Source organism: Aulonocara sp. 'chitande type north' Nkhata Bay, linkage group LG23 (genome assembly GCF_057382095.1).
Source record: "Aulonocara sp. 'chitande type north' Nkhata Bay isolate Kocher_YH1m ecotype deep benthic linkage group LG23, A_spYH_male_GT1.1, whole genome shotgun sequence".
NCBI classification, from domain to species: domain Eukaryota; kingdom Metazoa; phylum Chordata; class Actinopteri; order Cichliformes; family Cichlidae; genus Aulonocara; species Aulonocara sp. 'chitande type north' Nkhata Bay.
In genome coordinates, this window is record NC_141365.1 from 51,789,261 (window position 1) to 51,803,031 (window position 13,771).

Here is a 13,771-nt window from a genome sequence, read left to right on the forward strand (position 1 = left end):
TTTCCAAACCAACTTCATTCTAAGCCAAAGACTAGAAAATATGGTGAAGCATGTCTGCCCTTTGGCTTCACCTGCACAGGTGCCGAGGTAGGTCTCCCTGCAGGATTGGTTTTCCCTGTCGGGAGCAGCGCTGGGCTGTTTAAATCACAGACAAACAGGATCCCACATTCTTGATTTTTAGTTCACAAACACTTGTTGTAATGACTAACTACTCCTGACATGTTGGAGATGTGAGCTCTTTATACAGTAAAGTTACAGCAGGATACAAATAACATCAGGCTGATCCTTCTGGACAGTGGATTTTTAAGGTACTGGTAATATATTGTACCATTTAAAATGAATATATATGTATAAAAAATGCAAAATCATACTTTTGTTGTATAAACATTACCTTGGTTTGTCTTTTAGTCAGTTGGGTAACACTTGTATGCATAATTTTAACCCCAAAATGGGGTTTTATCGACATGTTTTGTCCCTTATCTCAAGAATCACTGGGAGACTTTTAAGCACCTCAACAACTTCTGCCAAGGCAATGAGTGAGTCCCTGTTGCCTCAGGCTCTGCCTTCTCCACTGAGGACACATTGCTCTCATTAACAGAGTGCTGCTGGGGTGGTTGTCCTTTCTGGTTAATTCTCTCATCTATGCAGAGGATATGTTCTACTTGTTTTAACATTTATGGAGGCGCTGCTCAACACCCTCACAGGGACCTATTTTCCTTAGTTTGACCAGCAGCCCAATGCAACATTGAAGCCTGGGTTTTCAGACTTCTTTAGTTTTACAACTTTTGAGAACACTGTGGTCTTTAAAACACTCAGTGGGAAGGTTTTAAATGCTTGCCTTTATCCATGTCTCAACACAGCTTCATAGTGGAAATCTGGACTAGGTGGTTGTCTGGTTGCTTTTCTGTCCAAACCAAATTCTCATTAGGGGTTACACCAAGCACTTTGTTGTGACAACAAGTTTTACATAAAAATACATGTGACTGACATAACGTAGGTGTAATAAAAGATAACATTCACAGTGAATTCATGGATCTCAGCAATTTGACTGAACACTGATTCATCCTGGATTTGAATGGAATTAACCATATCATTTGATACTTTAATTAACATGAGATCAAATGAACTAGTAAGTAGTTAAGATGATAACTTCAAATCTATGCTTTGGGAATGTAAGAAGTTATTGTCCAAAGTTTAAAACTCTAATACTCTGAACAGAGTTTCACACATAAACTAAAATTAATGACACAAAAGCTTAATTTGTTTACCCCCACAAAGATTGGTGACCAAGATTAGCCATGAGGGCAGGCACAGGATCCAGCCCAGCTGCAGTTCTGATTGGATAAGTGGAAACAAACACACATTACAGCCATCCTTAGAATTCTGTGTCTGGAAGAATCGGTCCCACTCAGCACTTGCTGTCTCACCCTCGATGGAAAACTCCACATCAACTGGCCCTTCTTTTCTCTCTTGTCACTCTACTGACTCTGAAAGCCAGACCTGACATGTGACGCGCTGAGCTGAAAAAGAAAAACAGGGTTTGTTTGTGCCGGAGTGATGGCATCAGTGTCGGGGCTTGGCAGGCAGAAGGCTTTTCTCTGCAGTGGGGAAGGTGGAACAGACCAAGTAGAGTGAACTTGTAATTGGGGTCAGATGCTACTGGACTGACAGCAAAAAGAGCCAACTGACACAGGGCCACTTTGTTTGCTACAGCTGACTCCATCACTTATCTCATACAAGAGTATATTCTCCATCAAACACACCAGACATAAGTCAGGTCAGCATTCTCTCTTTATATGGTAGAAAGAGTTTTTTCCATTTCCACTGTGTTGGGGGAAAACTCTGTAAAAGACCCAGGAGAAATAAAGACACAATGAGACAAAGTTACTTTCTTTATCAAACGTGTACACGGGTGAGCTGCTAAGAACAACTCACACCATGCACAGTGGCTTGGTAATTTTTATAGGAAAGACAGTGAGAACAGGATAAGAAAATACAAAACAAATAAAATAAACAACTCCATATGTGGCGCTAGTCTCGTCAGCAGAGAGCTGGGAGAAGGCTGTGAGAGATAAAACAATCTAAAACAATATGTCCCAAAACAGTATGTCTTTGCTGAGAAAGTCTAAAAAGATAATTCTAAACTAATCTAACCATAGGCAAAGGGCAGACAAAAGGCATCTTTGTACATTTAAAAGAAGGTAAAGAAACATAGAATCATTTTTCCTGTAACATTCCCCCCTGTTTAACTTATTTTAAATGTATACAACAATTGTCTAGGAAAATTATTTATTAAGTATCTTAGGCAATTTTTAATTTCCAAAATTTTCAAAATGTCAGCATAGCAGAAATGGCAGTCATTCGGTCTAAAGAATAAAACAAAAGAAAATAATAAAAAGAAAAACATAGTAAATGAAAATCATAGTAAATGAAATAACAAGTGGAATAAACAAGAAAAATAACAAAACTAAAACTACAAAAAATAAAGGAAAAAAACCTTATATTTTAAAACGAAAACTTACAAAAAATAAAAGAATGAAAAGTAAAATGAAAACTTTATATTTTAAAAATGATGAAAACCTAATATGTAAAATGAAAACTTCAAAAAATACAAGGATGAAAACCTTATATTATAAAATGGAAACTTCAAAAAATACAAGCATGAAACCTTATACTTAAAATGATGCAAACCTTAAATTGAAAACTTTATGTGTAAAATAATGAAAACTTCATATTTAAAATGGAAACTTTATGTTTAAAACTGAAGACTTCAAAAAAATAAAATAAAAGCATGAAAACGTTATATTTAAAATGAAAAACTTTATGTTTAAAAGTCAAGACTTCAAAAAAATAAAAGCATGAAAACTTGCATAACCTACTAATGTTTTAATCAGTGCATGATCACTTGACAAGTCATTTTTAATCACCACGTCATTTATTAGCAGCTAGTACAAGTTCTCCTCTAACAGAATTGCAACGGGATGTTGTTCTTCTTCAGGCACGGCAACATAAGCAGTCATTGTAGTTGTTATCATCTGTGAAATCATTACTCTTAGACATGGCAACACACACAACACTAATATGAGCAGTGCTATCATGATGAGACCTAGAAGGAAAAATGGCTTTGCTACAGCAGCCAGCCATGAACCGCTGAACAGCCAGTCCAGCCAGCTTTGTGCTGTAGCTGCTCCAGGTGTGTGTTCAGTGACATATTTTTGCAGAGCGGTCAAATTCTGCAAAGCTTCATAAATGTCTCCTCCAGTTTCGTATCCATCAGGGATAAAAGTGCAACATGTTTCCCCGATCAGCTTGCAAACTCCTCCTTGTGATGCTGTTAGCAGGTCTAGTGTCAGTCTGTTCTGCAGCACCATCGTTCTGATGGCCTGCTGTTCTCCTGCTAAGGCGGTTCCCAGGGTCTTAGTCAAGTTGATGTGTCGTAGCAGAGCATATCGGTTGATCTCCACGTGATCTCGCACCTCGGCAACTCCAATGCCGGGGATCAAGCTCTGTAAGAATTTCACTCCTCCTCCCCAGATGCGAAACTCTCCCGGCACTCCAGTGTCCACGGTAATGCCGAAAGAATTGGGGGAGGCGATGTCCACTTCACGTCTCTGCCGGCTGCTTGGGTGATGTGCAACACTTTGCATGAAGAAAACGTGATCTGATAATTCCACCAGGGCGCACAGACCTCCCCAACCTTCAGGGAGTGACAGATAAGCCTTGTTGCCACATAGGAAGTACCAGTCAGCCAAAACTCTGGTTCCTCTGCTGCTGGGTGCCGTCCGTGCACATCCTGTCTGGTACTGAGTCTTTGTTTGTAGTGGCATTCGGTAGCTGTAGTCGGAGCGACAGTTTAGGCCCATCAGCGTCGTGTCACTGGCACAGGTGGCGTTGATTGAACAGGCCATACACTTCCTCTCGTTCCTTGGTGGGCAGAAAGTGTATATGGACTTACATAGGTGAGTAGGCAGCTCCCCCACTGCCCGCGAGCCATTGTTCATCACACATACTGGCAGTTGTGATGCGTTCAGTTTGTTCAGTAGAATTACATCAGGCAGTGGGTCTGAGACTTGGGGCCAGGTCAGTAGGTAGGTCTGTCCGGAACAGTTCACATTTGTGGGTGATGATGACCTCCAGGTTGCTTTTGCTGGGATGCTGTAGTTGGCTTTGGACCAAAGAGTACCGTAGCCTGGATGTGTTGCCAGGCCCAACAGACACCAACTGCGATCTTCAGGTATGCTGTACGGCCACAGGCCAGACGTCTGCGAGGATAGGGGCATATGGGTACATGCATAGCAGTCAGTTTTGTTATTCAAGTGAGCTGTAGTGTTCATAAACTGCCACCAGAAGTTGGTGGCGTATCCATGGGGAAACTTGGTGTACTTTCCTTTGTCATACAGTGTCTGCCTTTTCTCCATGTAGCGTGACTTGTTGTCCCTCACGGAAGCAAAGGTGAGGAGCCCGGCCATGGTCAGGGCCGCTGCAGTTGATAAGAGCCACCACGTCATGACGACGGAACACACCCTCCTGTCGCGAGTAGACCCCCCGGCCAGGAAAGCTGACCCCTCCACCGGGCGAGATCACAACAAGCGGGCAAGCCTGCCGTCAGCTGTGTTTAGATGGCTCCACTGACTCGCCTGCAGTGACTCTGATGGATCCAGGATGGTCGTTCCGCAATTTTGCAAGCGGTCGGTGTAGTGAGGAGGACTTGGTATGGCCCCTCCCACCTGGGTGTGCTCCAGTTTTTCCTTTGGAGCACCTTGATCAGAACCCAGTCACCGGGCTTTAGTCTGCAAGACACTGGAGAAACATCATCAGGTTGTTGATTATGTACAACGATCTCTTTGTTTTCTAACAGCTTAGACATCCACTCTGCTAATGTGTTTTCTCTGATTGCTTTGTCTATTGGTTGACTGGTAATAGGCAGTGGAAACGGCCTGCCATGAATGATTTCAAATGGAGTTAGTTTATGGGAGCCTTGTGTTAAGCGCATCCACATTTTCACTAAACCCAAACATTCAGGCCATGGCCTTCCTGTTTCTGCCATGCATTTCCTGAGCCTTATATTTTTGACACGTCATGCACGTTCTGACAAATTGTTTTGCTGAGGTTTTAAAATTTACAGTGTAGAATTTACAGTGTAGAAATGAGAGTTGACAATACTGGTCAGTCCCCCCGTTGACAAATGCGTACAGCCATGAGTCACTAATGCCGCCATTTTGTGGAGGAAATTTGGCAACACTGGCTTGCCATAACACATCATTAAGTCGTTTGTCAGAACTGCACCGTGTTTTAGCCATTTTGCCTGCTCTGCTGTGCTTGCTGCTTTTTGTTCATTTTTCAACACATCCAGTGGAATCTGATGTGTGTTTACTGCCATCAATGTCATGTTTGCCTGTTGTGCCGCCTATTTTGCTGCTCTGTCAGCAAAATTGTTGCCTGTAGTAATGAAAGAGTCAGTAGGCGTTGTAAGAGGTTGGCATGCTGGTTTGCCAATTGGTGTAATCATTCCTCTGGTTTTCCAGATTTTTTGCAAAATGATGCACAGCAGAGAAAACATACTGGCTGTCTATATAAATGGTTATTTGTTTATCTTTGTGTATTTCACATGCGCAACAATCTCGTGTGAAGTGACCTTCCTCTCCACGGTTCTAGCAGGCGTTGTCTCTATGTTATCTGCTGTTTCTGCGTGGCTGTCTGCGGCCTTGGTGTTTGTGACTTTGCTCGCCTCTCTGTTCCTGATAGCCACCTGCGAATTAGTGTTTTAGTCTGTTGTCAACAGTCAGCCTTATTTTTAAGTTACAGAATGCTTCTCCCTTTTTTTGTTTTTTGTTTTTTTTGTTTGGGAGAATAGATGCAACTCTACATTTTCACTTAAGGCAGTTTTAGATAATTTCTAGTTCTTCAAACAATGCATGGATCTCACACATTTCAAACTTTCAAGTTAGGGTTGTTTCCCATTTATACAAATATATATATTTAACTTTGCATTGCTCACAGCTCATAGCTCACAGCTCTAAACCTAGGCATTTTTCAATCATATGCCTAATCACTATGTGTCACTGTGATTCCCAAGTATGGTCACAAGTTCGTTTAAATTCGTTTCCAAAACCAACAAAATAATCAAACAAAAACAAAAAACATAAACGTGTCAGGACACAAAAGAAAAAAGAAAAATGCTGCCACCCGAACAAGGCAGAAGTCTGCATATGTTGGCTTGTAATAGCATGCAGCTTGTAAGATGGTAGACTAATGTGCCTGTGTTAATTCAGCTCCATATTATTGTGTGAAGTTGCACTGGGATGGGAGTGGTTTTGTGGTTGTCACATTTTTGGTGAGCCAATGGCTGGAATGAGGTTGGACTAATTAGAGGCAGGTGTACTTGATTGCACTGATACACTGGTCTACTTATAGCCCACACTACAACCACTGCTGTGTTGTTTTGTCTCTCTGTGCAGGTATGTAATGTGATGAAATCAGATATGATTGGGATGGATTGGTTTTGCGCTATGAATTTTATATTAAGTGTGTCGTTTTGTCTCTCTGTGCAGTCCAGGGCCTATTATATGCCACAGCCTAAAGGCAGCAGGGTTGCAGAGGCAGGAGTGACCACTGACTATATGCTTGCAGGGTGGTGGGTCTCCAAGGACAACTTTTAACCCTGTTAAAGGCAACATGTGGAGTGCAACTTGGCTGTGTGGCATAGCTGGCTCTGGCCTTGGGACTGTGTGTTTTTATACAATTCATAAGTGGGACACTGGACTGTTTTATCTTTTATCTCTTGATATATTTTTTGTCAGTAAATTATCTTTTAGAATTTTATTGACTGACATCTTTTTGCCCATGACTGAAACGGTTGGTCAGACCTAGAGTCTTTCTTTGGGTGTGTTACAGCAGCTTCTGCTCTAAAAGAAACAAATAAATAAAAAGAAAAGAAAATGTGGAACATGCTCATCAGCTTAGCAGTGTCTACATATTTAATTCAGCTTCTCAATCCTGTAGTTTTAGCTGTTGTCTACAGGGTTTTGCTTATTGGTTGTTATTATAGGTGTGCTCTATCTCAGCAATGTGTCATTCTAGAATGATAAGTTTCAAGCTGGTCAAGTGCCTCTATGCACTTCATTAGTTTAGTTATTCTCCGTATTGTCTTCATCTCACATGTCATTACACTGAGTTTCAGCAAACCTTAAGCTTGATGCAGACTACTGCTTAACAATTATCCACCTCACATCATAACCGATTAAGGTGCCTCTTCATATTAATATTATGTCATTGTTAATATTATCCTTTGTCTTATATAACAGTAATAGCATATTATAATATTTTATCAGTGTGTACCATTATACTACTACTGAGCCAATTTGTTAGTTAGGATCATCTTATTCAGCAAACAGATAATTTAGAATTCATCCAATCTGCGGTCACATTTGTTCTCTCTGTTGCATGGCGGACCAGGCAGTTCTATTATAATATATTATTTATATTTCATTTTGTATCCATCAAGGGCTTCAGATGACCTGCAGAATCATCCTTTTCCCAAGGTGGAGACAGTTACCTTTTCACACACTGTCCTTGGCTGAACAGTGACACAGCCTTAATATACCTTATGTATTTTAGTAAAATATTTTCGTGTGAATTATTTGCTTTATATTCATTTTATACATGCTGGGCATGGTCATCATGCCAACTGTGTGTCATTGTTAATATCACTTTACAGGTTGTTATCCTTGCTATTATTAATTTCAAATACTCTAAAGATAATTTCTACTGTAATTTTCCCTTTGTTCATCTTTATTTCGTACTTTTTATATTTATATCTACTCAGTGGGGTCTGTTTTCAACCCGTTTAAACTACTTCAGACTACCTTGATCTCTAGTTTTCACTTAATAAGGGATTATTAAGTTCTTCCTGATATGGGTGGTGCTGCAGATGCGGCTGCAGGAATGAGTGATGGCTTTCTAAAAGGGTTGTGGGAACTGCACAGTGTCTCGTCTTCTGGTTTTACTAAACTGGCAGTTGAGTTCTGTTCTTCTGACTGTTTATATTTTGTTTTCTTAAATCTCTCAGTTTACAGACACTGTTATTGTCCGGCGTCTGGACTTTTCTTTTCTCACCACTGCTCGTCAGCAGGAGTGAGTTTTAATTTCACTTGCTTGATTACCCATCTTATTTATGTATTTACTTATTTTTGTGTAAGTAATATATACACAATACAGCTGCTATCACCTTCGCTGGTATTAGAGACGAGAGTGGTTGCTCACACGCCCTTCTACTTTCGGACTATTTCCAAAAGCGGTGTGAACTTTACGAGACGGAACTCGACCGTTCTCTCAACTCACCAGCACGTCAGTGAATAGCAGTAAAAGAAAAACACAGTAGGAGCAGCTCAGTCTCTTATTGGACCGTGAAAATTCAGCTTGCTCCGTTAGTTACAACAATACACACGCATACATTCACATTCACACTTATTCGCGCGATCGGAACCCTTATCATAAGGGGAGCTGCCAGTCTTTCTGTAGACGAGCTACTTATTCCCTTGACCCAGCTGGGGGAGCTACCCAGAGCTCCAAACCTAACCCACAGAAGTGGGGAGCTTCCAGTCGACGAGCTCCAAGCTACCAGCCGACGAGCTACTTTAAACCCACAGAAGTGGGGAGCTTCCAGTCGCGACGAGCTACTTTCGCTATTTTAAATTCCCTGAATTTAAAATACGCTTTTACGCAAGATTGTGTCAGTGTGTCTGTATCTACCTGGTCGGTGTCGCCGGGTCTGGTCCACCTCGATCGGGCCCCACCACCGTGGGTCGCTTTCTAAGACGTTGGCCAAGACCCGAATTTAACGCTCTTGGTCTTTTTCCACACACCTGGTGTGTGGGCTGTCGACAGGCGAACAACGTGGACTGGTCACGGAGATGGGACACGATGGAGGTGATCCGGCTCGAAGGACCAAGAAATGTTGGGGGAAAACTCTGTAAAAGACCCAGGAGAAATAAAGACACAATGAGACAAAGTTACTTTCTTTATCAAACGTGTACACGGGTGAGCTGCTAAGAACAACTCACACCATGCACAGTGGCTTGGTAATTTTTATAGGAAAGACAGTGAGAACAGGATAAGAAAATACAAAACAAATAAAATAAACAACTCCATATGTGGCGCTAGTCTCGTCAGCAGAGAGCTGGGAGAAGGCTGTGAGAGATAAAACAATCTAAAACAATATGTCCCAAAACAGTATGTCTTTGCTGAGAAAGTCTAAAAAGATAATTCTAAACTAATCTAACCATAGGCAAAGGGCAGACAAAAGGCATCTTTGTACATTTAAAAGAAGGTAAAGAAACATAGAATCATTTTTCCTGTAACACACTGTTAGCCAAGTGTCATTTTTATACTGACATCTATTCCTTTTTATTGTTGTTGTTTACTTTAGTGATGATGACGTAAGGTGACTCACTGAGCAATGAATGACAGGATACATGGCAGCAAGCCTACTGGCAGAGGACCAAGAAGCATCTGATAGATACAATAATAGACAACAATTATTTTGTCCCCTGTTTATGTAGCTCTAGACAAAGCAATAGAAGGCAGATGTATTAAATGCACTGAATGAGGATTCAGATAGAAGCTCCTCACTAATGGGTCCTGATTGTGAGGAAGTTAGAAATCCATCTGCAGGTGTCCTTTTTATCTACATTGTGTTTGAACATGAAAGACTATTAAAATAATGCTTTTTACCAGTCTTATTCTTATGTTCGAACATGGTGTTCGTTATGGCCAAACTGTGGTTTGCACAGAAGTCCAATAACAAAACACAGCTCGGGATCAGATCCGGGAGGCCGTTCCTCCCAATCACGCCCTTCCAGGTCTCACTGTCATTGCCCACGTGAGCACTGAAGTCTCCCAGTAGGACAACAGAGTCCCCAGGAGGAGCACCCTCAAGTGCCCCACCCAGGGATTCAACGAAGGCTCTCGTCCACTGGGAGAAACCCCAACATACTAACAGGAAGCCAAGATACCCACCCGAGCCCGACGCCTCTCAACAGGGGCAACTCTATCCCGGGCAGGGTGAACTGTTCCATCGATGCTCTTTTCATAAGGGTCTTCTGAATCGCTCTTTGTCTGGTCCCTCACCCAGGACCAATTTGCCATGGGAGACCCTACCAGGGGGCAAAGGACACACAAACCCCTCCACCACGATAAGGTAGCGATTCGTTCATTGTTTATTAACCTCCTAGGACCTGGCATCCACATATGTGGACATCACATTTTGGGATGTCTAGACGAAAATACTTAATTTTTCGCTACAAGGGCCTGATATGGACTCACGAGGATATTATGCTGTTCTATCACAATTTAAAACCAATGTCCTCATACGTGGATCTCATTTGTCTAAGAAACATAAAATTAGGTAAAAAAATAAATAAATCTGGTAGTTCTTTGTTTTCACATTCCTCAGGTTCCAATCAACCCAAATAGCAAAGAAAAAGAGTTCGGGTCTTAGGAGGTTAATAAAGTGTTTTAATGGTCTTGCATTGTCAGCCCTGCTACCTTAAGAGATTCTCTGATTTTACAGCTCTATGCTTTTAGTAGTATTCCCTAATAAAATTTCATTTGGAAAATTGACCTGTCTTACCTCTGCTTGCTAATAATGAGCCTGTGGGCTTTGGTAACTAGTATAACATTTGCATTGGCTATAGAAATCTCTCTGGAGTTGTAACTCCCTCCCCAGGCGGTGTTGTCAACATCCTTTAGTCACCTTTACTGGTTATATGCTCCGCGCCAACACACTTACAAGTAACCTCGCCATGATAAGGGAACTTGGCGCAGACTTAAATATCGACAACATGAAGCCCTACTTCTTTCATCCAGAGAATCCCACACAAAAAGTGCATGTGATCCTGGATGAGTGCCATATGCTAAAGCTTCTTTGTAATGCCTTTGCATCTTGAATGGAATTTGAGACAGACGAAAGAAGGAAGGTTAAGTGGAAGTGCTTTGAAGCCCTGCGACTAGTGTGCGACTAGGTAACAGACTGAAAATGGCTCATTTACAGTGGAGAAAACAAAAATGAAATTCCACCTCCAACTCTTCAGCAGAAGTGTAGTGGACTCAACGGAGTTCTGTGAGCAAGGCTTGAAGCTGGATGAGTTTAAAGGTTGTACTGCAACTGTGGGGTTTGTGTGCACTGCAAAATCCAGCTTTTGATGTGCTCAACAGCCGTAATCCACTTGGAAAAGGTTTCAAAGCTCCAATTAAGCCAACAACTAAACACAGGGCTGAGACCATCTTGAAGGATGCAGAAAGCTTGCTTTGTTGGTTGGAGGTTCAGCAGTATAACAAGATGATGCCACTTCATACAACAAAAGAAAAAGACTGCTATATTTGGCTTCCTTGCTAATGGGGTAGATGCACTTACCATCTATAATGAACATGTTGAGAGGACCGATGCCCCATGCAGGTATCTTCTGATCTACAAACTGAGTCAGGATCATTTTGAGCTCTTCTTCGCTGCCATAATCCCAATGCCAGACAGTTCAGGGAGCCTACAAACATTTACTTTTTAGGCACCAAGTTAAAATGGCCACAGGCAGTTGTTTACTTCGAGACAACAGTTACATCCTCGATTCACCATCTGCAGCTGTAAATGTTGATTGCAGAATGGAAGTGCACTTTGTGGAAGTAAATGACCCAGAAGATCACTTGATTCCTAACCTCCCAGATGTATGCAACTTCTCTGAATACAAAGAGGAAATGGTCAGCTACGTCACAGGATTTGTAGTAAAGAAGATGAAAGAGAAAATCCCCTGCTTGCCTTGTTGACAATCATTGACAACCAATGGCACTGTGCGTAGTTTTTTTTAAAGCTGAAAGACAGGTGGTCTCCAGAAACCTTCACCAGGCATGGTTTCTGTGTGTATGACAGAAGAAAAATGCATTTAGAGGAAGATCAAAACTAATGGAGGTCAGCTTCCCAGTGGAGGTGACAGCAGCCGTTTCCAGGTCCAAACTCTACTTCAGGTCCCAAACTCAAACGATCACTGCAGCATCACTGAGAGTTAAAAACTCTCTAAATTCTTTCATCTGTAATAAAATGATCAGCGTTGCTGCTTTACCAGGTGTAACAATTAAGTTTAACATCCAGGCATCCATGAAAACAGAGTTTATTAAATTTAACGGAGTTAGAAGTTAGCAGGAAGTTAGCACGCTAGTTTCCACCTAAACATGATATAGCATGTTCTGACAGAGAGATTTCTAAAAATACTAAAACGTACAGCTCTGCTATCACTTCCAACATAAATGAAGACAGAAAACTAAACAGCAGTGACGTTTGTAGGGTTACTGAAGTTGGGCTAGCTGGTATATAATGATGTGCTACGTGATTGCTAGCTCCACAGCTATGTTAGCATAACATAAACACAGTGAAGCTGGAGGATGAATGCTAACCTTTTTCCAACTCCAAAGACATATGCTTGACTGTTGAAGTGAACTACATTCACGTACTTGTGAAAATGGCCTCCACGTGGCACTGCAAAGTCGGGTTTAGTCACTTTACAAAAAGAGAAACTGAAATGCCAAAAATGGGAAAGTTGGATCGCAGACAGATGACCAAACTGATCAATTTTTATGCAGAGTGTGCGGTACCTGATGCCTTTTAGGGCTGAATGATATATTGGAATCATTTCTGATTTTTCTAACATATACTGTATTTCAGATTAGATTTGAAATCTATATTACAAAGTAAAAATCTTTGGTCAAAGAATATAACTAAATTTTGATTTCAATTACAAAAAAAGACTAATTGTTCACCCCTAGTAGTCGTTATCAGTTATTCCTCAGCTGCCCATGGTTTACAGGCTGCATAAACAGGACTGAATCATCTGCAGAAGAAACAGAGGAAATTTCTCTTGCCACTGCTTGCATTTTTTTTTTTGAATGACTGATATGGATAGTTTTATTGCACTTTTCTGTAAGTAGTAAGTCAAATATAATTTTTTGTATGTTGTTTTATATGAGTATGTTTTGCTGTCAAGAGTTTTCATTGGATTATGTCGCAGTTTTCAGTAAGCTTTACAGTCTAAATTTATTGGCAGGCTACTTTTTAATGTTAGATGAAACTAAATTTGAAGTGTCTCAAGTTAAGTCTGTTTTTTGCAGCTCTGATCTATTTTTATCAATACCACACTACAACATAGTAGAACTGTGTAAACAAAATGTGCTAAATATCATACAATCATCAAGAAAGCAGAGAAAATGAGGATTTATGGTTTGAGGCATGAACTTCTTAATAAACTGATTTTAATGATTCTCTCCTCTGTGCACAGTCAGAAATAGGGGTACGGAAGGAGTACATTACTGTGCCCCAAGGTACAAAAATGACATTAATACAGTCTAAGGACAAATATTGGACCTCGGGGGAACTATCTGTACCTTTTTTAGCGTCTGAAAGGTACATACATGTTCCTTAATTGTGAAAAGTACTTATTTGTACCCATTCTTTCAAAAGATAAAGTACAGGTTGATTAAGCTCTTTTTGATTAGAGGTTTTTTTTTAATTCTTTTTGACAGTAATTTATTTGCAACTGTATTGATTTAAGCATATATTTTAGTGTTTTTATTTTATTTTTTATTATTTTCACTGCTGTTGTTGTTTTTGTATTCCCTGAACCCCCCTTATTTTTAAGCTGCTTTAAGAACAACGAATTTATTTGAAAGAAAAAAAAGTAAAAATGCATTTAAACATTTTTTTAAGAGAGCGTTTTTTTTTTTAAGTAAA

General features: G+C 40.6%; 1 protein-coding gene across 1 annotated transcript; it reads right to left on the minus strand.

The window, feature by feature from the left end:
* Nucleotides 1-1,834: 1,834 nt before the first annotated feature.
* On the minus strand, nt 1,835-4,616 carry LOC147303024 (uncharacterized). Its single transcript, XM_086283306.1, has one exon. The coding sequence runs from the start codon at nt 4,506-4,508 to the stop codon at nt 2,946-2,948; it is 1,563 nt and encodes a 520-aa protein (XP_086139432.1). The 5' UTR covers nt 4,509-4,616; the 3' UTR covers nt 1,835-2,945.
* Between the last annotated feature and the right edge of the window lie 9,155 nt (nt 4,617-13,771).

What these genes read in the sequence shown, in the direction of transcription:
- LOC147303024 (XM_086283306.1), bottom strand. Translation starts at nt 4,508, where the DNA reads ATGACGTGGTGGCTCTTATCAACTGCAGCGGCCCTGACCATGGCCGGG.